Source organism: Blennius ocellaris (assembly GCF_963422515.1).
Source record: "Blennius ocellaris genome assembly, chromosome: 14".
In the NCBI taxonomy this organism is placed as follows: Eukaryota; Metazoa; Chordata; class Actinopteri; order Blenniiformes; family Blenniidae; genus Blennius; species Blennius ocellaris.
The window spans coordinates 26361151-26386756 of record NC_137663.1 but is presented as its reverse complement, the minus strand read 5'-3'; the positions used below and the strand labels follow the sequence as shown (position 1 = coordinate 26386756).

Sequence of the window (25606 nt, the reverse complement as noted above, 5' to 3'; positions counted from 1 at the left end):
GTTTCAACCTCCTCAACGGAGACCGGTTCCACACCTTTGGTCCTTTTACAGTCTTCTTTGTTCCCTTGTCTCGCAGGTCAGACCAGAAGAGACCGTTCCGCCTCCAGTTCTTCCAAAACCTTCAGAACCGCCGCCTCCAGTGGCTCAGAAACCCAGAAGGCCGGCCGTGTCGCTGCCCCAGCACCAAGCCCAAAGTCCGCACCAGAGCCAAGCGGCCAATCAGACTCCTCTTCCGGTTCAGCCCCACCTCTCCAAGGCCAGCGCCAGGGTAGCGCCCACCTCGGCGGAACCTGCGGAGAAGCCTTGGGAGGCCATAAAGCCGGTCCAGCCCAGCGCGGAGTCCGCCAAGTGCCACGACGCGCACGGACATGCCCCCCCGCCCCCCCCAGTACGGACCATGGAGAGCAAGCTGGCCACAGCGGCTCTGAGCCAAACGGAGGCCCCCTACCACCTCTTGGGCGAGGGCCCCCCTCCGGGACACCCGGACGAGGCCCCGCCTCACCACCACCACCCCCCCTCCCCTCGGAAAGCCTCCACTCACCAGCCGGCCTACCTGTACCATAAAGGAGATCCCATCCTCGTAGAACCTTCCGGAGCCGCGTACTACCACGCCCGACCCGTTCCCGTGGGGCCGCAGTCGGTCCCGCACCACTACCGACCCGACACCCTGCCCCCGCACTACGTGTCCAAATCGGAGCCCCAGATCCCGTTCAGCACCCGACTGGATAACCGCTACAGCACTTTAGGGCCCAGGTCGTACCACCACTCCATGAAGTCCAGAGGGAACCCCCGCAGCGTGTACGTGTCCCCGGGGCCCGGGCACCCGGGCTACAGCCACGACCGGCCCCAGGGCTACCCCACCATCCGCAGGGTGCACTCCCTCCACGTCCCCTCCACCATCCGCTCGGTGCCCATCCAGCGGACCGAGGTTCCCCCGGACGACGACATGTTCTTCTACCACCGGCCCGTGTACCAGTGCAAAGCCTACCAGCAGCCGCCGCCGCCGCCGCCGCCGCCGTCGTCCTCACAGACCGACTACCACGTCACCCAGCTGCAGCCTTACTTCGAGAACGGGCGCGTTCAGTATCGCTACAGTCCGTACTCCGGCTCCGGGCCCCTGGAGTCTCCGTTCTACGACATCGACCCGTACGGCACCATCAGGGTGAGGCACGTACACTCCCACGGCGGCCGAGACGCCGGCGGCGCCGGGCGGGCGGGCGGGAAGCCGAGCGGGTACCACTACCTCTCCCGCCACGTCCTCCCACCGGGGAAGGAGCACAGCTTCGTGAGCAGAGACATGCCCCCCGGGCACGGCGCCAAGGAGGCCCCCCCCGCCTACCTGGCGTGGGACCCGGAGGAGTCGGAAAGGCTCCGCATGCACTCCATCCGCAGGGAGAGCAGGGCGCGGCTGAAGGTCAAGGGCCCGGTGCTCTCTCAGTACGACAACGTGGGCCTGTTCACGCCGGCGGACATCTCGGGGTACGAGACTCTGCACCTGCGCAGCAAGTCGGACCCGGGCAAGGCCGTGCTGGTGGCGGCTGAGAGCAAGGACGGCCGCTACCTCCCCAGACACGTGGCGTCGGACGCCGACGCGCTCGCGTACATGGAGACGGACAAGCACGCCCCGGGCGACAAGTCCGACGGACTCTCCAAGCAGGGCGCGTCCAAGAAATGCCAATCGTCCCACTCCCTTCCCGCGACTCTGAGCCACGGCCTCTCCCACCCGCAGGACAGCGACGGAGACAGGTCCAAGCACTGGCAGCAGGGGAGGGGGCGGTACGAGTGCCCCGACTCCGAACACCACGCGGGCAAGGGCAAGGCGCCGGGCGGCTACCACGGCATGGACGAGCAGCCGGCGGCGCGCTCCAAGCCGGAGCGCTCGCACAGCGTCCGGGAAACACCGGACTACCCGTATCAGAAACACGGCGCCATGGTGGTGCAGTCCCACTACGACAACCTGGACGACTACCACCCGGTACCTCAGCCGCAGGCCCCGGTGCAGAAGCGTGGAGGCCCCGCCCCCTACCCGGCGCCGGGCTTCTCGGTGAGCCACAACAACAGAGCGTACTCCACGGCGCTGGGCCAGGGGGCCTACCTCCCCGCCGAGCTGGCCCTGCAGAGGCCAGAGGCCGAGATCCGGACGGAGTGAAGCGGTGGGTGGGGTGGGTGGGGGGAGGGAGGGGTGGAGTGGGGGGGGGGACTCTGACGGGCTCCGGCCCAGCAGCCTCTGCAGGACAGTGGACTGTTGTATCACTAATATTTTTGCCTCTGTATTTTTAACGAATTGTAAAGAATATTGTAAGACTTTTTACAGAAAGTCCTGAATGTACCTGAAGTTCTTGTCCATGAGGTCATGTTGTTGTTGTTGTTGTGATGGAAGGAGACGGTCGCCGGTCATCAATGTACACGATCTGAGAGCGGTACGATTCACAGGAACCACAGAAATGTAAGATTATATATATACTAAATATATATATATATAATATATATAAATATATAAAGATAAAAATGAAACTATACAAATAGAATTACTAGTTGATAAAAGGGATTTTTAGTTGTATTTGTTTTGTTTAGACGGCGTTGGGTATGACCATCAACAGGGACGACGGTTTGCATTTTAGAAATGCATGCACTCTCTCTCTCTCTCTCCTGCAGAACAGTTCCGTGTCGTTCTCTTACCCGTCGGTTCTCTCTGGATGTTACAGCACAAGTTGTGAGCGGAGGGTCGGCGCCGTCGCCGCCGCCGCCGCCGCCGCCTTCGGTTCAGTTAGTGGTTATCTTTGTCTTATTTTCTCCGTGACCGTGCCATTTTTACGTAACTTTGCTATAAAAAAAAAAAAAATCGATTTCAATGACTTGTGATAAGAATGTTTTGGTACTTCGTTGCGTGTTCTTCGTTGGGAGAGGGACCAAGCGACCCGGCGCCGTCGGCACATACGGGATGGAGACGGGAGCGGCCGGACGGACGCCTGCTGTAGCTTTAGAAGTTAAGAGGTTGTTGTTGTTTTGTTTTGTTTTTTTATCCATTTCTTTCTGTTTTTCATCTTAACTCCTGGTACGACTGACCGACTGCAGGTGGAACCGGCGGCCCCGGTTAATGAGAGCCTCAGAATCTGTTCCTGCGACGCCACGTTTTGTTTACTGTTCTCGTCACGACGCACAAGCAGCGTGAAGATCACCTCCGAACAGGTTCTGGGTTGGGTTTTTTTTTTTTACCACCTCACTGCTTCTGGATTGAAATCCATTGAAATGCGATTCTCTTTTAGGATACGCGGGGGCCATTTTTGTTTGGGGTTTTTTTTTTTAAACTGCAAATCCTTGTGTAGTACTACAATACTACCAGCCCCTACTGGTGGGTCACAGTATGTTTGAAGTCTGAATCCAGGTTGTACTCTGTAACTGTTTGACTTCTTTATCGCTTGCAGGTTTTGCTCCTCTTGCCTTATCTAAAAGCCTCGGCCTTTTCAGACGAGGCGCTGAAGTAAGGCACCGTGTACTTGAATGTGAAAACACTCCTGTCTGAAACTAGCGGTATCTAAAGTCAGATATGAATTAAATAAAACTGTTCAGGAATAGCTGCGACGTTTGGCTTCTTGTATGTGGCTGTCGGTCGAGTTCCAAACTCCAGAGGCTGACGGCCGCGTAGGAAACTCCTTGAGCTTGAAAGGAATCCATGACACAAGATGTCGGCTGTTTTTAGCTGAAAGTTCTGCTTCGGAATTACTCGGAACTTTTCAGAAACGTCCAATACAGAACTTTTAAAAATCAGCCCAGACTTCTCGTATGAAGGATTTCTTCTTCTGTCGTTTAAAAAGAACCACTGAAAGCCTTCAGTCTGCCACGTCACCGCGGCGCCAGGTGTCCCCCAGGGTTCTTGGTTTGGTCTCCTGCTCTTTGCCCTGCAGGTCATTTGGTGACTGGTTGATGGAACTGGTCTCCAGGAACCTCCACTGTTGATTTCTATTTTTTTTAAAGAGCCAGTCAGTTGAATAAGGAAGTTAAAGCAAGGCAGGGCGAGAAGACCTGGCCAGTCATCAGCAACATTAATAAACTTCCTGCGTTTCAAAATAAAATACTTGGCGCATTCAAAAGGATTTCCTATATTTTTGGCTTAGGATTTGCTTAAATTGCCTTTGACTTGTCCAGTTACATGTATTAAGTTGCAGTTTAATCAAAGCCACCTTCAGAAAGTGTTTTTATTACATTATAGATTTGTTTTCTTATCACTCAAAGCTGTTTTTCCTCAAGATCAGCATATATGAAGGTGTGCAGCCTACGCTCTCGCCCTCCATCACCTCCACCCAGTTAAGTTCCACATCAACTGGTTTCTTTCGCTGCCCACAGTTCCGTTAATAGCTCCACTCCTCCACTCCGACCTCACCTGTTCATTCTGACGAGTCCAAACAAACTCAGTGCTTCTAAGGAGGATTCTTCCAGCAACATAATTCAAGTTCTCAGGATATACAATATATTATATTGTTATTTTATTTCAAGGGATGCTCTAAAATGAACGCAGGGAACTAATAAGACACCCTTCACACATTTAAGATGTTTGTTAAAGTGAATTTCTATGTCGCTCAATATTAGAATGTAAAAGAGGAGATATTACAGCAGTGGCATTAGAAGGCATTTAAAAGCCTCTAAGTTGGATGTTTTTCATTGCCCATCAATCCAAAAACATATTATTGGCATTAAATAAAGAATGACACAGATTTAGATTTCTCACTGGGCTCAGGAGTGCACAATGTGGTTGAAGTTCTGTACAATTTCAACACTTAGAAAATCATTAAAATCTCATAAAAACCATATTAACTTATACTTTCTGGGTTTTTTTTTTAAACTGCTATATTTTATTCGAGGCTGAACATAGGCACCGATCTGCTTCAGGATTGCCAATCCCCCAAAAATAATGATTAAAAAAACTGCATATTTAAAATGAACTAAACATATTTCAAAGGGTCTTTTAAAGGCTGGGAATTTGAACGTGGCACGAAAGAATCCTACCATTAAGCCAACGGGCGAAGTTTGAGAAAGCAGAGGTTTCCTGTTTGAAATCAGATGTTCAGAAGCAGTGAGCAACTCTATATATCACAATTATGTGACGGACGGGAACTTGGGTATTATTTGTCATTTGAGCAGCGACGAGCTAAAATAAACTGGCGCCTGTGATGCATTTTTGTTTTAATGTAAAAAGATTTAGATTGGCAAATTCATAGTGAAAGACTTTTTTTTTTTTTAATAGACACTTAAAAAGTGTACAGCAGATAAATGAAGGCGGGAAATAAAAGCGTCGCGGGCTAATTCACATTGCCGCGGTGCATTGTGGGAGAGAGATGAGGGGGGGGGCCGGGCGCCATTTTGCCCGCTCCGCTTCCATTGTGTGAGAGTAAAAAAAAATCTGAAACCACAAACTCAACAACACCGATTCTCCGAGGAGGAAAAACACGGAAAGTCCGCCCGCGGTGAGTACACGGCCCCCCGGGGTCTGACGCAAAGCGCCGCTATCGGTTGATTCGGGGCAGAAAGTGGAGATCTGGGCCAGTTTGAAAGGCATTTTGTTGTTATTCCGATGCCGCGAGAGGGAAAAGCTCCCCGGATTCCCACCGCAGGAAAAGCCGCCCCCCCTCCTCCTCCTTCCTCCAGCGGCTTCTAACGAGCTTTAAGCTTCCAAACACGGAGCTCCTCACGCGTCTATCGCCTGCTTCAGTAGCCGAACTCGTGTCCTACATTTCGCCGTGAGTGAGGCGTGTGCTCGGGTTGTGTTTTTAATGTAAAAACGTTAAAAGTTCCGAGTCCCGCTCCTCCTCCGTGTCGGCGGGTTCAAATTCAGTCTCGCTGCTCTGCGGCCATGATCCTGCGGTCTGAGGCGGGACTTTGGCATTCTAAGTCCCGCCCACTGGACGTCATTGCGCTCACGCTATTGGCTCATTAGCGCGCCGGCGTCGGAGCCGATTGGTTCGTTTCAGAGTGGCAGCCCGCTCGGCGCTGTGATTGGTGGAGGCGTCAGCCGGCGGCTGTTGATTGGCCGGGCTCGGTGTGTTGTGGGAAGCAGCGCTTCAGAAGAGACTGGAGGAAAACATGCGGTTTTAACGTGAAGAGGTTTTTATTGGAGGCTGAAATGAAGCGAAACAAATAAACACGTCCTCACGTGCAGCGTTTTGTGTTATTTATTTGTTTGGTTTTATTAGTTAATTATGGATTCACTCACTGTTTTTCTTCCATCTCACTGCCTGATCACTGAAGCACCGTGAAGTAGATGTACATTTATTAATCCGTTAATACATTTCGTGAATCTTTTACGTACCGAACCATCAAATCAGGATCTCAGACGTTACAAACCAAATTGGTTTGGATTAATGACTTTATTGTTTTAGACCCCCCCCCCCCAAAAAAAAACTATCTTACAAGTAGGTTGAACATTTGTGTGATTGTATTATAGCTGTACCGGTTTTTCAAAATAAAAGAAAATGGAGCAGGAGAGTCTGGCAGATGGTTTTGTTTGTTGCATGCTGACATTTTCTGTTCTGTCTAATCATGGGTTTGTGTTTAATTTGGAATTGGTTGGATTTGTTGTGTTTTTGGACAAATTACTTTACGATTCATGACCACGAATTTGAGGGAAATCTGGAAAACCGTTTCCTGTGACCGGTGAGGCGGAGGTCGTGGCGTTTGTGTGTAAACGCGGTTGTTTACTCCCCAGGTGATCCTCAGCTGTCATGGCCCGTACCAAGCAGACCGCCCGTAAGTCCACCGGAGGAAAGGCTCCGCGCAAGCAGCTCGCCACCAAGGCGGCCAGGAAGAGCGCGCCGTCCACCGGAGGAGTGAAGAAGCCTCATCGTTACCGGTAACGCCAAACTTTTCAAGAACGCTCCCGTCTCCGTGGAAACGGGGGGGGGGGGAGAGAAAACGCAACTTTTAGTTGACGTAGCGGGACAATAAGAACCGTTTCCTCCTTGGTCGTCTGTCCACGAGAATGTCTCCCATTGTGTGTGTGTGTGTGTGTGTGTGTGTGTGTGTGTGTGTGTGTGTGTGTGTGTGTGTGTGTGTTACTGGCCTTGCACCAACAGCGCGGTGAAAATGAGGCAGTTCAGTTCCACTTCCTGTCGTTCGATTCCACTTCCTGTCCTTTGATTCCACTCCCTGTCGTTCAATTCCACTTCCTGTCATTCGATTCCACTTCCTGTCGTTCAGTTCCACTTCCTGTCATTCTATTCCACTTCCTGTAGTTCAATTCCACTTCCTGTAGTTCAGTTCCACTTCCTGTCGTTTGATTCCACTTCCTGTCATTCAATTCCACGTCCTGTCGTTTGATTCCACTTCCTGTCATTCAATTCCACTTCCTGTCGTTCAGTTCCACTTCCTGTTTGACTCCACACTGAATCTCTTTTGAGTGAAAAAACAAAGTTCAAAGGTCGTCATGGATATAAAGTAGATGAAATATTTGTGTTGATATTAATGTGTGTGTGCCAACTAGTGGCCCGACACTGTAACACATCAGTTTCTTCCATTTCTGTGTAAACGGACGTCGTTTTCAAAATGTGATGAACATGAAACTTCACGTCTTCTCATGAAATGTTTTGTAAACGTTGCCTCAGTGTGTCGAGTTTTATTTAATTAATTTCACACTGAAAGGAGGAGGAGTCACGGCGTTTTAGTGATATTTTTTAATGATTGAAATGAGATTTGAAGAAGGAAACGTGTTCCTGTGGACAAACTGGCCCGGGGAGCTCTGCTGCCCCCCGGTGGCCGTTCGTCCTCACTGCGCCTCCTGTACAGTCAGACCAGCAGAACTTCCACCAGAAGCTCCAGCACAGGTGTTCCACTGTGTGTCTGCCGGTTCAGTTCTCCTGGTCTGACCTGGTCCTGGTTGTGTTGCAGACCCGGTACCGTGGCTCTGAGGGAGATCCGCCGGTACCAGAAGTCCACCGAGCTGCTGATCCGCAAGCTGCCGTTCCAGCGCCTGGTGAGAGAGATCGCTCAGGACTTCAAGACCGACCTGCGCTTCCAGAGCGCCGCCATCGGGGCGCTGCAGGTGTGTGTGTGTGTGTGTGTGTGTGTGTGTGTGTGTGTGTGTGTGTGTGTGTGTGTGTGTGTGTGTGTGTGTGTGTGTGTGTGTGTGTGTGTGTGTGTGTGTGTGTGTGTGTGTGTGTGAGAGAGTGTGTGTGTATGTTACTCTGATATGTACATTTATAGTTTTTCAGTTTATTCCCACTGACATTGTTCAGTTTGTCGTCTGGAAACAAAAAGAAATCATCCTGTCGTTCAATTCCACTTCCTGTAGTTCAGTTCCACTTCCTGTAGTTCAGTTCCACTTCCTGTCGTTTGATTCCACTTCCTGTAGTTCGGTTCCATTTCCTGTAGTTGGTTCTATTTCCTGTAGTTCGATTCCACTTCCTGTAGTTCGATTCCACTTCCTGTAGTTCGGTTCCATTTCCTGTAGTTGGTTCCATTTCCTGTCGTTCAGGTCCACTTCCTGTCGTTCAATTCCACTTCCTGTCATTTGATTCCACTTCCTGTCGTTCAATTCCACTTCCTGTCGTTCAATTCCACTTCTTGTCATTTATTCAACTTCCTGTCATTTGATTCCACTTCCTGTTTGTCAATTCCAAAGTTCAAAGGTCGTCATGGATATAAAGTAGATGACATTTTTGTGTTGATATTAATGTGTGTGTGTGTGTGTGTGTGTGTGTGTGTGTGTGTGTGTGTGTGTGTGTGTGTGTGTGTGTGTGTGTGTGTGTGTGTGTGTGTGTGTGTGTGTGTGTGTGTGCGTGTGCGCAGGAGGCCAGCGAGGCCTACCTGGTAGGGCTGTTTGAAGACACCAACCTGTGCGCCATCCACGCCAAGAGGGTCACCATCATGCCCAAAGACATCCAGCTGGCCCGCCGCATCCGCGGAGAGAGGGCCTAGACCCCCCTCCCCCCGAACCCCCCAACCCCCGCCCCTCCCCCACCTGTCCAGCTTCTAGGTAGACTCTAGATAATCCTGAATATGACGAGATAGAAACACGTCGGGCTCTCCTCGCTTTTCTTTAGCCTTCAGCGGGAGTTTTAGGAAACTTTCTCTTGTGCATGTTGACAGTTTGGCTGATCAGACACACACACACACACGCGCACACACACACACACACACACACACACACACACACACACACACACACACAGGGGGCCGAGGGGCTGGTCTGCTTAAGGGGAGCTGCAACTTCCACAGCAGGGTGCTATTAAAACTAGCCCCAGAGGCCCCCTGCCCCCCCTCTCACCCCCCCCCCCCCCCCCCAGTGTGTGTGTGTGTGTGTGTGTGTGTGTCGGAGCTCTGATCTGCCAAACCAGGATCTCTGTTGGTTCATGTCGTCGAGTCTCTGTTTGTTTTATTTTAATTCATGAAGCTTTTCTTCATTCACCGCTTCCAGAACATCAAAACAAATAATAATAATAACAACAATAATAATAATCAAAGTAAATGAAGGACACGAATCATTTTTTTTCTTGTCAAACTGATCTGATCTGATATTTTCAGCAATCAGGAAGGGCTTCTTCTCTTTTCCAAGGAATCACACCGGCAGCCACATGGGGGCGCTGCTGCTCCGTGTGTGTGTGTGTGTGTGTGTGTGTGTGTGTGTGTGTGGGTGGCAGCCCTCTCCGGATTTGTGGTACACGATATATATATATAGCCTCAACACTTGTTTTCTTTTATATTTTTCTTATTCCTCGAGATTTTCAGACGTATAAATAAGCCGATCTTTGTATTTTCCAAATTTCTCATATTACGGTGGTAATAAATAGGTGTTAAAACAAACCTTGCGTGTGTTTTATTTAGCGTCCAGCGGGGAGAACTGCAGTCATGTGAACACAGTGGCGCCCTCTTCTGGCTGGAAAAGGGTTTTCCTCACTTTAAATGGAAGTTCAATACGAGAACAACATATTTAATTGAGTTTCTCTCCTCGCTTTCTACACCTTGAGATGAGATGTGGGCGTTTTTAATCTGGTGTTTTGAAGAATAATCCCTGGAGACATGAAGGTGGAGACGACGGAGGGAGACGAGCTCCGTCAGGGACGAAGGAGAAAGTTTGTCAGAGGAAGCTGGAAGCCAGGTTCACCTCCGCCAAGGTCTGGTGGTGCCCCTCCACCCCTCCCCCGTCACATCTGCTCCTCCCCGGGATTACAGCGCAAATGTCTGTCTGAAGCTCTCAGGGTGGGGGAGGGGGGAGGATTACGGGTGCGGTGTCCCCTCAGAGTGGGGTTAACCAATCCGGGCGAGCAGACGCAAGGGTGGGGATTAACCAATGGAGAGGGAGGGCGGAGGGATTAGAGCCCGGAGCGGGATTAGGGCGGCGCTGAGTGCAGGGAAACGCTCCGTCGCCGACGTTCGTCCCGAACGCTGCCGACGGTTTTTACCCGTTAAAGAAACAAACCTCGCAGTTCGAGGCCTCCGAGGTTCGTGGAAGTTTGATGTCGCTTTGAAAAAAAACAAAATCTCACAAGTCGACAACAAACTTGTTTGGTGAAGAAATAAAAGCTTCAATCCGGCGCGACGCCGCCGCACAACGTTCTCTCACACGTTGTGGCGGCGGCCGAGTTTCCGTGGCTTTAACGGGGTCATGTGGGGATTAGCAAGTCGTCACAGGAATTGGGGATGTAGCGGGCGGAGAGGTGGAGGCGACGGAGGTTTGGAATGAGGGGAGAACAGGTGGAGGAAGTGGAACGAGGGCTTGAGCGTCCGGCGCCGTTCGGAGGGTTTTGGCGGTAAAGTGGAGGAGAGAGAGAGAGAGAGAGAGAGCAGGTGGAGGTGGAGGTGGAGGCGTAAGCCACTGAGACAAAGATAGAAAAGATGGAGGGAAAAAGCCGAGGAGAGCCAGGAGGGGAAGGAAGAGGTGGAGGAGGAGGAGCGACGGAGGAGGATCGGGGAAATAATCCCAACTAATTCACTTAGGAGCGTTTCTGCAGGAGGCTAAGAGGATTGAGACGCTCCAGAATCAGATCAACTAAAATAACCAAGGCGGAGCAGCAGCGCCTCAAAACACGACCCGGGCGCCGACACGGGACCCCCACCCCCACCTCCGCCCTCGCCCCCACCCTCACCCCGGCCCCGGAACCCCAGCACCCCGTCCCAATGAGCCTCAGAGCAAGAACAGAACAGACTTTAATGCGTCAAACAGCTACAACAGAACATGGAGCAACTTTTTCCACGGAACAAGGCTAGGCTAACACCGAGACACGAAACACAAACCCTCCGAAGAACCTACTTTTAAGAACACGTTTTAAATTAGCGTCGGACGACAATAAATAGCTGGAGGTGTCCTGAAGGGGGCGCCACGGCGGGACGGCGCTTCGTTCTCTATGAACGTGTGGTGTGTGTGTGTGTGTGTGTGTGTGTGTGTGTGTGTGTGTGGTTTCCTACAAAGGATCATTATTTCTTTCTTCCTGAAGGCGTTGGTTCTCCGGTGGTTCTCCGGTTCTCCGCAGCACGAGGAAGTCCCGGTTTGCAGTCGGGCGGGCAGCTTCAGGACCCTCTGGGGTCCTTTGATCTCCGACCTTTCAAGTACAAAGCTTCTTCTTCTTCTTCTTCTTCTTCTTCTTCTCCTCCTACGACATCGCTCTGAGGAAATCTGAACAGACCACAAACAGGACGGACGGCGACCGGTCCCTCTGGCGGGACGCCACCTCGGCTCCGCCCCCCCCCCTTTACAGGACCTGGAACTTCCAGGAGTTCTGGTCCTTGTGGTCCAGGCAGTCCATTGTGGTGAAGCCCAGTTTCCAGGCCTGCTGGTCCTTGTAGTCCAGGCAGTCGACCGAGGTGAAGCCCAGGGAGGAGGCGGTGCTGTAGCCCTGCGAGGACAGCGAGGCCGGGGACTGGCTCAGCGAGCCGCCCATGGAGGGCACGGTGATGGGGCTGAGGGCGCCGCCCGTGCCCGACAGCTGCGAGTGCATGGGGGACAGGTAGGCGCTGCAGTCCAGGCCGGTGAAGTAGGAGGTGGTGCTGGCGTAGCCCTGGCCGTAGGCCGACGGCTGGCCGTAGCTCATGGGGTAGGGGGAGGGGCGCTGCATGCAGGGCGCCGAGGAGGACGCCAGCGGGTCGGGCAGCGGCGAGATGGCCGGGCTCCAGATGGACACCGCCGTGTTGCCGGAGCCCGGCGCCATGCCGGGGCCCGGCTGGGCGGGGGAGGGGCTGTAGGAGCCGGGCGGGTTGGGGATGGGGTCCGGGGCGCTGGGCTCCTGCACCGGGGAGGCCTTCTTCTTCGGGGGGCGGGGCTTAGACTGACCGCTGCTCTGCTGCTGCTGCTGGCGGCACTTGGCACGGCGGTTCTTGAACCAAACCTGCGAGAGAAGCCAAGTTCGGAACTTTATTATAGTTTGTGATTTTTATCGTATTTTTAGTCCTCTTTGATAGTCATTGTGTAGAAGATACCTCCATTGTTTGTTTGAGTCCTTAAGAGCTGAATGTTACGAGTAAATTTCTCCACTGCGAGATCAATAAAGGCCTATCTTATCTTATCTTATCTTATTTTAAGAAGTCAGGAAGAGAACCCAGTAGGAGTCAGGGGGGTACAGGTACAGGTACAGGTACAGGTACGGGTACGGGTACCTGCACGCGGGACTCCGGCAGGTTGATCTTCAGCGCCACCTCCTCCCTCATGAAGATGTCCGGGTAGCGGGTCTTGGAGAACAGCGCCTCCAGGATGTCGAGCTGCGTCCGGGTGAAGGTGGTTCGCTCCCGCCGCTGCTTCCTGGGCGTCGCTGCAGACGAATCAATTGGTGACGTCACTTAAGTCTTAATTATTTATTTATTATTTCACACAAAAACAGGTTTTATTTGTCTTCTTCCGTTCTCAAGAGGTCAAGAAGATGAAAGAGGAGTGTGATCCAGACAAAGGCTTAAATATTGTAACATTAAACACTTTTAAGTTCAGTTCACTGAGAGAAGAAACAGTTATGATTAATTTATTACAGTTGATGATTCTCACATGTAGTTATAAACACTTTCATCTTTATTTTCGATTTTTTAAAATGTTTTCTAGTAAAAATCTTTGTATAAAAAAGGTTAAAACCAAATTTTGTACGATTTTTTTTTTTTTCTAAAGGAGATTCGGAACATTATCTGACTTCCAAACTTCAGTTTTGGTTTTAAAACAGACGAACGAAAACTAAAATCCTCGAATAAAGATCTTCTCGTCGCGCTGACGAGCTTCAGTCAAACCGGGAAAAATCACCGCTAAACTTTTCATTTTCTGCAGAAATCCGTTGCAATCGCCTCTAAAAGTAAACGTGTTGATAATTTTTTAAATAAACTCATGTTTTCCCAGCTGCAGCCGCACTTGTTTGCAGCTTTACGCAGCAGCTTTTACGCACGAGCCCGCGCGTCTTTACGCGCGTTGGTTCGCGCTTGATTTCAACGATCCAAAGACAGAACGAGACAAAACGGAAGTATCCTATAACAGAACGTGGTTTTTCCAGAATCTCCGTTACGTGAAAACACGAACCTTCCGGTCGGTACTTACGCGGATAAGCGACGGTGGTGTGGAGCAGGTCCATCCCGGGCCCGGGCAGATTTAACCCGTTCATGGTGTAGTGCGGCTGCTTTATGTAGGACATCATCCTGGCGGCGGCTTTAAGTCCTGTGAGGGGGGGAGGAAGACTTGCGGGGCGGACACGCAACACCGAGCAGCCGCGGGGCCCCGAGGAGCGCGCGCAGGGGGCAACAAGTCCGGTGCGTCAGGTCCAACGAGCCGCTGAGGAGAGAAGCGGGACGCGGCGGAGTTTCAAGCCAAAGTCACTTCTCTCTCTCTCTCTCTCCCTCTCTCTCTCTCTCTCTCTCTCTCTCTTCTCTTTTCAGAGTGCGCTCTGAGTCTGCAGTGTCCCGTCAGCTGGGCAGCAGCGCGCGGAGCAGCGTCACAGCCTCGCGCTCATCACAGGTGAAGTGGCAACGCGTGCCTGCGCGTCCTGCTGCAGGTCCACTGAGCCCCGCGGCGGCACGCGCTGCTAATTAGAGCCAACAAGTGGCTCCTGCAAACCCCTCCCACACACACACGCGCACACACACACTCACACACACACACACACACACACACACACACACACACACACACACACACACACACACACACACACACACACACACAATTTACTTCACCTGCAGCTACAAAACTCTTAATTTGCATTTAGTTTCCCTGTTTTTCACCTGTTGACTCATCAAACACATTTGAACAATTTAAAGAGTTTTTCTTATTTACTTTTCTTGTTGGTTCAAGTTAAATGTTCCTACATTTATTTATCCACATTTCTAATATAATCTTTTTCCCCCCATGTGATTTAATCAACCAGACAATCAGTCACATTAAGGGGGTTCAGCCAATCACAATCAAGGTAGACCCCTCCCCCCCCCTTTTTGACTCCTCCCACAATCAGGCAGCTCTGCTCTGGCACATGGCACCACGAGAGGAAGTACTTCCTTCTCTTCCCATAGATGGGCGTGTGTGTGTGGGCGGAGCCAGTCCAGCTCACACAGACACAGCAGATTCTGACTGTAGCTCCGAGGATCTGGTGTTCTAATGGAGGGAAAATAAAGGAGGAGGTGGAAACTCTGAATTCAAAGTTTCTGGACCTGAAGAAAAAAAGTGTCTGGAAACTGAGTGGAAACTGTGAAAGTAAAGTAAAATAAGACAAGATAACTTCTCTTCCTTCTCCAACTTTCTCTTCATGACTGAGATCAGAAGCTGCAAAACTGAAGTGAAGCAACAAACAGGAACTACGTTTTAAAAATATTTTAAATAAATAAATAGTAGTTGTGTTTCATCCACACTAAAACTTTGACTTTGACTTTAACTTTGACTTCATCACGTCAGATTAAATTCACTTAAACCTCCATTAGAACATGAATGAATGAATGAATGAATCCCAACACTCTGAACAACAGTTAATTTAGCTGCTCATTTATTCAGCCTGTCATGAAGGAAACGACAATTCAGAACTGTGTGTGTGTGTGTGTGTGTGTGTGTGTGTGTGTGTGTCCTGAACACTATTTTCCCGAATCTTCATGGTGTGTGTAGTTTCACGGTGTGTGTAGTTTCATGGTGTGTGTAGTTTTCATGGTGTGTGTAGTTTCATGGTGTGTGTAGTTTCATGGTGTGTGTAGTTTTCATGGTGTGTGTAGTTTCATGGTGTGTGTAGTTTCACGGTGTGTGTAGTTTCACGGTCTGTGTAGTTTCACGGTGTGTGTAGTTTAATGGTGTGTGTAGTTTCATGGTGTGTGTAGTTTCACGGTGTGTGTAGTTTCATGGTGTGTGTAGTTTTCATGGTGTGTGTGTAGTTTCATGGTGTGTGTAGTTTTCATGGTGTGTGTGTAGTTTCATGGTGTGTGTGTAGTTTCATGGTGTGTGTGTAGTTTCATGGTGTGTGTAGTTTTCATGGTGTGTGTGTAGTTTCATGGTGTGTGTAGTTTCATGGTGTGTGTGTAGTTTCATGGTGTGTGTAGTTTCATGGTGTGTGTAGTTTCATGGTGTGTGTGTAGTTTCATGGTGTGTGTAGTTTTCATGGTGTGTGTGTAGTTTCATGGTGTGTGTAGTTTTCATGGTGTGTGTGTAGTTTCATGGTGTGTGTAGTTTAATGGTGTGTGTAGTTTCATGGTGTGTGTAGTTTCACGGTGTGTGTAGTTTCATGGTGTGTGTAGTTTTCATGGTGTGTGTGTAGCTTCATGGTGTGTGTAGTTTTCATGGTGTGTGTAGTTTCATGGTGTGTGTAGTTTCATGGTGTGTGTGTAGTTTCATGGTGTGTGTAGTTTCATGGTGTGTGTGTAGTTTCATGGTGTGTGTGTAGTTTCATGGTGTGTGTGTAGTTTCATGGTGTGTGTAGTTTCACGGTCTGTGTAGTTTCATGGTGTGTGTAGTTTCATGGTGTGTGTAGTTTCATGGTGTGTGTAGTTTCATGGTGTGTGTAGTTTTCATGGTGTGTGTAGTTTCATGGTGTGTGTAGTTTCATGGTGTGTGTAGTTTAATGGTGTGTGTAGTTTCATGGTGTGTGTAGTTTTCATGGTGTGTGTAGTTTAATGGTGTGTGTAGTTTCATGGTGTGTGTAGTTTTCATGGTGTGTGTGTAGTTTCATGGTGTGTGTAGTTTCATGGTGTGTGTGTAGTTTCATGGTGTGTGTAGTTTCATGGTGTGTGTAGTTTCATGGTGTGTGTGTAGTTTCATGGTGTGTGTAGTTTTCATGGTGTGTGTGTAGTTTCATGGTGTGTGTAGTTTTCATGGTGTGTGTAGTTTAATGGTGTGTGTAGTTTCATGGTGTGTGTAGTTTCACGGTGTGTGTAGTTTCATGGTGTGTGTAGTTTCATGGTGTGTGTGTAGTTTCATGGTGTGTGTAGTTTCATGGTGTGTGTAGTTTCATGGTGTGTGTGTAGCTTCATGGTGTGTGTAGTTTTCATGGTGTGTGTAGTTTCATGGTGTGTGTAGTTTCATGGTGTGTGTAGTTTCATGGTGTGTGTGTAGTTTCATGGTGTGTGTGTAGTTTCATGGTGTGTGTGTAGTTTCATGATGTGTGTAGTTTCACGGTCTGTGTAGTTTCATGGTGTGTGTAGTTTCATGGTGTGTGTAGTTTCATGGTGTGTGTAGTTTCATGGTGTGTGTAGTTTCACGGTCTGTGTAGTTTCATGGTGTGTGTAGTTTCATGGTGTGTGTAGTTTCATGGTGTGTGTAGTTTTCATGATGTGTGTAGTTTCATGGTGTGTGTAGTTTTCATGATGTGTGTAGTTTCATGATGTGTGTAGTTTCATGGTGTGTGGAGTTTCATGGTGTGTGTAGTTTCATGGTGTGTGTAGTTTTCATGATGTGTGTAGTTTCAGGGTGTGTGTAGTTTTCATGGTTTTCATGGTGTGTGTAGTTTCAGGGTGTGTGTAGTTTTCATGGTTTTCATGGTGTGTGTAGTTTCAGGGTGTGTGTAGTGTCCCCATGAGGACCATGTGTTACAGGTGAGCCCCCCCCCTCCCCCCCTCCCCGTCATAGAAAACAACATGTTGTACAAAGTGACTCATGACGACGACTCACCCGATGCCAACGATGGAACAGTTCGTCCTGCTGCTGCTGCAGCAAATAGGGAAGTAGGGAAGAGTACTGAGCTGGTGTAATCCCTACCCGACTACACCCCCCCCTACCTCCACCACCCGCTCCACCCACCCCCCCCCCACTGGACTCCCGGAGACGAGCTGAGTGATGCAAGCAGGCAAAACGACATGATGGAGTCTGAGGAGGCCAGGGGGGGGGGGGGGGGGGGGGTGGCACAGGTTGTGTGTGTGTGGAGGGGGGGAGGGGGAGGGGGGAGGAGGAGGGGGGGGGGGCTCTGGTCCTCGTCCCCACTGACACACTGCTGCAGTTAATCCAGATTAGAGCGTCTAAAACAGGTCGGCTAAATCTGCGGCCAGCCAGCAGTACAGAGGCTGCTGTCAGCTCCAATCACTCAGGACACACACACACACACACACACACACACACACACACACACACACACACACACACACACACACACACACACACAGGAATAATCTCCTCTGTGTAAGCCAGGTGCCACCAGCAGCTCAACACAGTACATTACCTTTTTTAAGTTTTTAAGTTTTTGAATTTATGGTTAGGAAGGAAGGAAGGAAGGAAGGAAAGGAACAAGGAAGGGAGGGAGGGAGGAAGGAATGGAGGAAGGGAGGAAGGGAGGGAGGGAGCAAGGAAGGAAGGAAGGAAGGGAGGGAGGAAGGAAGGAAGGAAGGGGGGAAGGAAGGAAGGAAGGGAGGAAAGACGGAAGGGAGGAAGGAAGGAAGGAAGAGAGGAAGGAAGGAAGGAAGGAAGGAGGGAGGGAGGAAGGGAGGAAGGAAGGAAGGAAGGAAGGGAGGAAGGAAGGGAGGGAGGAAGGAAAGAAGGAAGGAAGGAAGGAAGGAAGGAAGGGAGGGAGGGAGGAAGGAAGGAAGGAAGAGAGGAAGGAAGGAAAGAAGGAAGGGAGGAAGGAAGAGAGGAAAGAAGGAAGGAAGGAAGGGAGGGAGGGAGGGAGGAAAGAAGGAAGGAGGGAAGGAAGGAAGGAAGGAGGGAAGATAGGAAGGAAGGAAGGAGGGAAGGAAGGAAGGAGGGAAGGAAGGAAGGAAGGAAGGGTAAACATCATGTGTAAACTAGAGCTACACTCGGTAGAACACAGGCCTTCTTTAACGCGACATTAGTTTGAGTTGAGTGAGCTCCGTTAGCATAATAGCATGTTAGCCGTTAGCCGTTAGCTTGTCTGGAGGCGTTTCAGCGCGACGCCATGATGGACGAGTTGAGACTGAAGAGATTGTTAGACGTGGTGCGATGGTTCACACCGTCACCGCACAGTGCAGGACACCAGGTCTGATTCCAGGTCACACTCTTTACAGGGTGTGTGTGTGTGTGTGTGTGTGTGTGTGTGTGTGTGTGTGTGTGTGTGTGTGTGTGTGTGTGAGGCTCTGAGGTGAGGTGTGTCCCTGCAGGATGAGTGATTACAGTGGACAGTAATCCTGCACCGGATTAGCAGGTGGGATTAGGAAAATTGGGGGTGTAGCACACCGTCACCTCTGAACTGTCACAATATGGAGCAGTGGGGGGAGGGGTGGGTGTGGTGGGGGGGGGGGCTCACCTCCATCTGCCCCCAACACACACACATGCAGGAGGGTAGGAACTAAAAGCTGCTTCACCTTGTTTCCTCAGAACCCTTATCAAAGCGCCCCCTGTGGATCTGGACGGTTCTTGTTCTTCTAGTAAAACATTCTTCAGTTGGAAGAGTTCAGAGTCACATGATGAAACAGGAAGTCAGGTCAGACTGAGGCCCAGGTGTGATAAGCCCCGCCCCCTTTAAGACTCCGCCCGCACATTGATTCTGACACCTGTAAACAAAATGTTACAATAATAATAATAATTTCTCTGACTCTCGTTCAGTCGGGTTTCCGTCAGTTTCTTTTAGGTTCCTTTAGTTCCCTTTAGTTTCTTTGAGTTCCCTTTAGTTTCTTTTAGTTCCCTTTAGTTTCCTTTAGTTTCTTTGAGTTCCCTTTAGTTTCCTCCGGTTTCCTTTAGTTCCCTTCAGTTCCCTTTAGTTTCCTTTAGTTCCCTTCAGTTCCCTTTAGTTTTCTTTAGTTCCCTTTAGTTTCCTTCAGGTTCCTTTAGTTCCCTTCAGTTCCCTTTAGTTTTCTTTAGTTCCCTTTAGTTTCCTTCAGGTTCCTTTAGTTTCCTTCAGTTCCCTTTAGTTTTCTTTAGTTCCCTTTAGTTTCCTTCAGTTTCCTTTAGTTTCCTTTAGTTCCCTAATCTTTTTCTTATTTTTTTGTAGAGGGAATTTTGTAAAATTACATTTGATGTAAAACAAGATTCCACCTATTTGCCGTCGGCTCATGATATTTGATCAAAACCTGTTTTTTCACGTTTTCTTTGATCTGTAAATCTTCCTGTGCCTTATTTCAGCCAAACTCTCAATTATTGTGCCTTTTTTCACGTCATTGTTTCTTTATTGCCGTTTGTTTTGTCACCAGCCAGATTATCTTAATCAAATTTCTTTTTAAAAAATTACATTTATTCACAGTCTGAATGACTTTTGAGTCTCATTCTTCATCTCTTAGATTTTGATCTCTTGAGTTTTGGTTCATGGTTTTCGTGTCTCTTTGTTGTTTCACCAGTTGTATGAAATGAAAAGGAAAAAAAACCCTGAAACAGGTTCTACCCCAGAGCTGTGGCCTCCGTCACCCCCGCTCACACACAAACTAAAACTCTACTTTTTTTAGAAGAATTATCATTTTACTCATTTTAATTACTACATAGTATTTCTTTTTTTTTTTTTAATGTATATTTGTTTTTAAAGTATTAAAGATGAGAAGTGATGAGCAATGAATGACAATAAAGGTATTCTGATCGTAAGCTGTAACGTGTTTGTCCGCCAGGTGGCAGCATTTCACACCAGAGCCGTAAAGTCCGCCAACCACACTCACGACGAGGGAGAAGAGGTGCGTGTTGCCTTCATGATTATAGGAAATCAAGCCGTTATCAAACTTTATAGCCCTTTCTAACTTTGTAAATAGGGTAAAAGTATGTTTAAAAATAAAGATATCGATCTAAAAAGGCAATAACTATGTACATGTAATTATACATGTGCATGTAGACTCTTTGTATGCGAATATATCTCTATAATTTATATGTGTCAACACGGCACGTACAGCTTTGCATTATTTAGGATATTTTATTCCATTATTTGTGTCGATGTTATTTTAAATAAAGTTGAAAGGAAGCGGAAAGTAAATAATCATGTTTACGGACAATTCAATTGTTAGCCGCTTCTAAAATTCAAATAAAACGTCTTTACCAAATATGTATCTCTACATTCCCGATGCTCCTGAACGCAACACGAGACAAACCCGGATGTTTTGTTTTATGAACGATCCAGTCAATGTTTTTACGCGAAGCTGTAAATCTGACTATTTACGTCTTAAAGACGGAAAAAAAACAACAACAACAAAAAATACGATCGTGTGTCGGTATCGTCTCCGTGAAGACGGAGCAGCAAAATGAAGAGATGATTTGAGGAAGTTTTTAATGATCATTTGCTGTCGCTGAACTGTCCTCGGGATGCTGCGGGACTCCTCCGCCCGGGACGCCTCCGCCCGGGACTCCTCCACCCGGGACGCCTCCGCCCGGGACTCGTTCGTGGAGGACAGCTTCAGCCGCTTCCCGTCGCAGAGCAACATGTACGGGCTGTGCCAGGCCGGCCGGCAGCAGCTGCTCGCCGCCACCCTGAAGGGGAAGGTGGTTTGTTTCCGCTACCAGGAGCTGCAGCACAAAGTGCGGCCGGTGGCCAAGGAGGTGCAGTTCACCTACATCCCGGGTAAAACGCTGCTCCACCTGCACCTCCACCTGCACTTCCACCTGCACCACCTGCACTTCCACCTGCACCTCTTGCACCTCCACCTGCACCACCTGTACTTCCACTTGCACTTCCACCTGCACCACCTGCACTTCCACCTGCATCTCCTGCACCTCCACCTGCACCACCTGCATCTCCTGCACCTCCACCTGCACTTCCACCTGCATCTCCTGCACCTCCACCTGCATCTCCTGCACCTCCACCTGCACCTCCACCTGCATCTCCTGCACCTCCACCTGCACCACCTGCACTTCCACCTGCACCTCCACCTGCACCTCCTGCACCTCCACCTGCACCACCTGCAATTCCACCTCCACCACCTGCACCTCCACCTGCAGTCATAGTTTCTGCACACTAACTTTCAGTATCACGTCTCTGAATCTCATCCGCCTGCAGCGTTTTGCAGCTTCATGCACGTTTTTTGCACGTTTCTCGCTGCTTTCGCTTAAAAAAACCATAAAATCCAAACTTCATGACTAATCAGGGATGATAAATGTTCTGCTCAATTCCAGTTCATATTTTCTCTGCAGTTTTTACATTAAAGAAAGTCACCGTCGTGTTCCACAGCCATGATTTAAAGTGTCCCTGAAATAATTCTATTAAAATACACCAGTATTTAGCATTATTTTCCCCCTTTCGAATGATATATGACACACCAATGACAATCACACCACTATCTTGCTCTTGAGCGCCGAACGTCTAAATATGCCTTTAAATCTCCCGCCCTGTGAATCTGACCTAGTTTTCCCAACTTGCCGTAGTTTTGCGCTGTGACGTATGAGGGGTTATTTACTTCCGCCCACAACAGCTGATCGTAGCGTCTTGTTTACATGTGCTCTGCATTATCGCGTTATTTAGCAGTTTTTTAGAGTCATGCCTAAGCGTTGTGTTGCGGCTGGGTGTTCCCAAATGCCCAGTCCGTCTGTAAGTGTCCATAAATTCCCAAAAGATCAAACTTTGAGGAGATTATGGACAAAACAAGTGCAGCGCACTCGCTCCAACTGGACACCAACAGAGGCCTCCTATCTCTGCAGTCAACATTTCACGGATGACTGTTACGAAACAGCACCCGCAATCCGAGAGTCACTTGGTTTTGCTGTGAAGAGGAAACGTATCCTGAAACCTGGTTCTGTCCCCACCATTTTTAAACGGCTTTTTAACGGATTTTTAAACCCAACCTTCAGTAAGTCTTTTTAAAACCTGCTAAAACTTAAGACAAATAGACCAATAAACTTTGCAAAACACCCACTCTGACACAAGGGTAAATACCCGGTCACACACAATATGTGCATACGGGTAAATACCCGGTCACACACAATATGTACTCACGGCTCAAACATGTATGGTTGAACGCCTTGATTTTCTTCTAATTCTTCCTCCGATGATTCCTCTCCTTCATCTTCGTCCAAAACCAACGATACGTCACTTAAATCTTCGCTAACATCGCTCCTAGGTGCTTCTGTATCGCCAAACCCCTCCATTCTTCAATCAGCTGATGTTGTTTTGGCTGGGACATATAACCCCTCGTACGTCATATCCGGTCTAGCTCAGGCGGCTCACATTTATGGCCCGCAAATATACCGTCGTCTGCTGCATCATGTAAAGTCAATTAAAAGGGTCGGAATTCGGACTTTTATCTGGGAATGTTATATACCTTTCGAAAGCATATTTATTCTTCTTTCTAAAGATGAAATATGAAAAACATTTCAGGGACACTTTAAGTATAAAGTACTTTTAGATTATTCGAGGTTGTGACGTAGCGATGATGTAACGATGACATAGCAATGACGTAGCGATGATGTAGCGAGGACGTAGCAATGATGTAGCGGTGACGTAGCGATGACCTAGCGGTGACGTGGCGATGACGTAGCGGTGACGTAGCGGTGACGTAGCGATGGCGTAGCAATGATGTAGCGGTGACGTAGCGATGACGTAGCAATGGCCTAGCGGTGACGTAGCGGTGACGTGGCGATGACGTAGCGGTGACCTAGCGGTGACGTGGCGATGACGTAGCGATGACGTAGCGGTGGCGTAGCGGTGACGTAATGATCGCTACGGTGATGTAGCGATGGCGTAGCGGTGACGTAGCGATGATGACGTAGTGATGATATTCGAGGTTTTTTATGATGTCACTCAACATCAGTGCTGCTCGATTATGGGGGAAAAATCTGAATCACGATTATTTAAAGGATTATGAATATTTATTGAACATGTTTAAAAAAAGAAAGACACTTCTGTTAAATATGTGAAAATATCTTGTAATGTAGTAGTCAAAAAATTAACTGAGTGTTTTGAAAACAAGAAATAAATAAAAGACAATAAGAGATAGATGTACTTCAACATAAATACTCCAAAATCAAGTGTTGGAGGTGAAGAGTCGTACTTCTGTATTTATCATAAGAAGCTCCTGATGGCGTCGGTTTAATAATAATAATTAATAATAACAAGAGAAATCCACGAAGAATCGTTCAGACAAAAGAACATTTCATACTGAAGTTACACACAGAGTACTGCGTTCATACTACTGTCCTATTACTCTGAAATACCAGGAAACTCGTTCATGTGACCTTTTATTCCATTAGAAACAAGAAGTTATTAAAAACACACCAACTTTTTTTGTTTTTCTCTCCTTTGGGTAAAACACAGCGTGTGATTATTATTAGTCAATTGTTATTATTAAACAATGTGGAAATACTGTTTTTATGTGAATGAGTTTTACTAGAATAGAAGTCCAGACACAAGTTTAACGAGTATCTCAGTTTAAAGAAAAGATCAAGTTGAAATATTTAGTTAATTATTTAAATTATTGCTTCCTTTTTGTGGCTTTTTGAACTGGATTATTATGATCGTTTGAACACAGTTTTGATGGAAAACGGAGGGAAAAATAAGTAAAAAACGGAGTGAAAACATGGCGGCAGTATTACTTTGTCCTTCATAATCCATCCTGACGGAGTTTAAAGGACGAGTCCTGAGACGAGTCCTGAGACGAGTCCTGACACGAGTCCTGACACGAGTCCTGCTTCGCCACAGAACCTGATTCAATCTAAACCCTTTGTTCTTTGTTCAGTCGACGCGGAGATCGTCTCCATCGACGCCTTCAACAAGTCTCCGCCCAAACGAGGCCTGGTGGTGGGCATCACCTTCATCAAGGTACTCCCCCGTCCGCACGTGATGGAGCGGCCGTGACGTAGCGGCGACGTAGCGGTGACGTAGTGGTGGCGTAGTGATGACGTAGCGGTGACATAACGGTGACGTAGCGATGACGTAGCAGTGACGTAACGATGATGTAGGGGTGACGTAGCAGTGACTGAGCGACGATGTAGCGATGACGTAGCTGTGACGTAGTGGTGATGTAGCGATGATGTAACGGTGACGTAGCAGTGACGTAGCAGTGATGTAACGATGATGTAGCGATGACATAACGGTGACGTAGCGGTGACGTAGCAGTGAAGTAATGGTGATGTAGCGGTGACGTAGCGGTGAAGTAATGGTGACGTAGCGATGATGTAGCGATGGCGTAGCGATGACGTAATGGTGACATGGCGATGGTGTTGCGGTGACATAGCGATGGCGTAGCGGTGATGTAGCGATGACGTAGCAGTGACGTAACGATGATGTAGGGATGACGTAGCGGTGACGAAGCGGTGACGTAGCGATGACATAGCGGTGACATAATGGTGGCGTAGCGGTGAAGTAGCAATGACGTAGCGATGACGTAACGATGACGTAGCGATGACGTAGCGATGACGCAGCGATGACGTAGTGATGACGTAGCGATGACGTAACGATGACGTAGCGATGACGCAGCGATGACGTTGCGATGATGTAGCGATGACGTAGCGATGACGCGGTGGTGACGTAGCGATGACGCTGCGGTGACGTAGCGATGACGTAACGTGACGTAGCGGCGACGTAGCGATGATGTAATGGTGACGTAGCGGTGACGTAGCGATGACGTAACGGTGACGTAGCGGTGACGTAGCTGTGACGTAACGGTGACGTAGCGATGATGTAATGGTGACGTAACGATGACGCAGCGATGACGTAGCGGTGACGTAACGATGACGCAGCGGTGACGTAGCGATGATGTAATGGTGACGTAGCGATGACGTAGCGGTGACGTAGCGATGACGTAACGTGACATAGCGATGACGTAACGGTGACGTAGCTGTGACGTAACGTGACGTAGCGGTGACGTAGCGGTGACGCAGCGATGACGCAGCGGTGACGTAGCGGTGACGTAGCGGTGACGTAACGATGACGTAACGATGACGCAGCGATGACGCAGCGGTGACGTAGCGGTGACGTAACAATGACGCAGCGATGACGCAGCGGTGACGTAGCGGTGACGTAGCGATGACGTAACGATGACGCAGCGGTGACGTAGCTGTGACGTAACGGTGACGTAGCGATGATGTAATGGTGACGTAACGATGACGCAGCGATGACGTAGCGGTGACGTAACGATGACGCAGCGGTGACGTAGCGATGATGTAATGGTGACGTAGCGATGACGTAGCGGTGACGTAGCGATGACGTAACGTGACATAGCGATGACGTAACGGTGACGTAGCTGTGACGTAACGTGACGTAGCGGTGACGTAGCGGTGACGCAGCGATGACGCAGCGGTGACGTAGCGGTGACGTAGCGGTGACGTAACGATGACGTAACGATGACGCAGCGATGACGCAGCGATGACGCAGCGGTGACGTAGCGGTGACGTAACAAT

General features: G+C 49.0%; 4 protein-coding genes across 5 annotated transcripts in view; 3 read left to right on the top strand and 1 right to left on the bottom strand.

Annotated features, from left to right (window-relative positions):
• LOC308139640 (rho GTPase-activating protein 32-like) overlaps positions 1 to 2151 on the top strand; it is a 30281-nt gene extending 28130 nt beyond the window's left edge. Inside the window, 1 exon segment of the mRNA XM_080509106.1 lies at positions 77 to 2151. Coding sequence (XP_080365232.1) covers positions 77 to 2149 — 2073 coding nt within the window. The 3' untranslated portion in view covers positions 2150 to 2151.
• A 3186-nt stretch (positions 2152 to 5337) lies between these two features.
• Positions 5338 to 9792, top strand: h3f3c (H3 histone, family 3C). Its single transcript, XM_080509105.1, has 4 exons — positions 5338 to 5462; positions 6701 to 6844; positions 7879 to 8032; positions 8779 to 9792. The coding sequence occupies exons 2-4, from the start codon at positions 6717 to 6719 to the stop codon at positions 8905 to 8907; spliced, it is 411 nt and encodes a 136-aa protein (XP_080365231.1). The 5' UTR covers positions 5338 to 5462; positions 6701 to 6716; the 3' UTR covers positions 8908 to 9792.
• A 1886-nt stretch (positions 9793 to 11678) lies between these two features.
• On the bottom strand, positions 11679 to 13589 carry LOC308139634 (homeobox protein otx5-like; the record flags this gene model as incomplete). Of its 2 annotated transcripts, none has more annotated exons than XM_080509098.1 (3): positions 11679 to 12311; positions 12580 to 12758; positions 13493 to 13589. In XM_080509098.1, 3 exons carry the CDS (start codon positions 13587 to 13589, stop codon positions 11679 to 11681), a joined length of 909 nt encoding a protein of 302 aa, XP_080365224.1. The 2 variants fall into 2 exon arrangements, with proteins under 2 accessions (XP_080365224.1, XP_080365225.1); XM_080509099.1 differs by having other exon boundaries at positions 12580 to 12731.
• Positions 13590 to 20398: 6809 nt separating this feature from the next.
• The window catches only part of kptn (kaptin (actin binding protein)), a 16384-nt gene continuing 11176 nt past the window's right edge, over positions 20399 to 25606 (top strand). The window contains exons 1-2 of the mRNA XM_080509095.1: positions 20399 to 20837; positions 23944 to 24026. Of these exons, the coding sequence (XP_080365221.1) occupies positions 20582 to 20837; positions 23944 to 24026 (339 nt within the window). The 5' untranslated portion in view covers positions 20399 to 20581. The remainder of the gene's footprint in view (positions 20838 to 23943; positions 24027 to 25606) is intronic.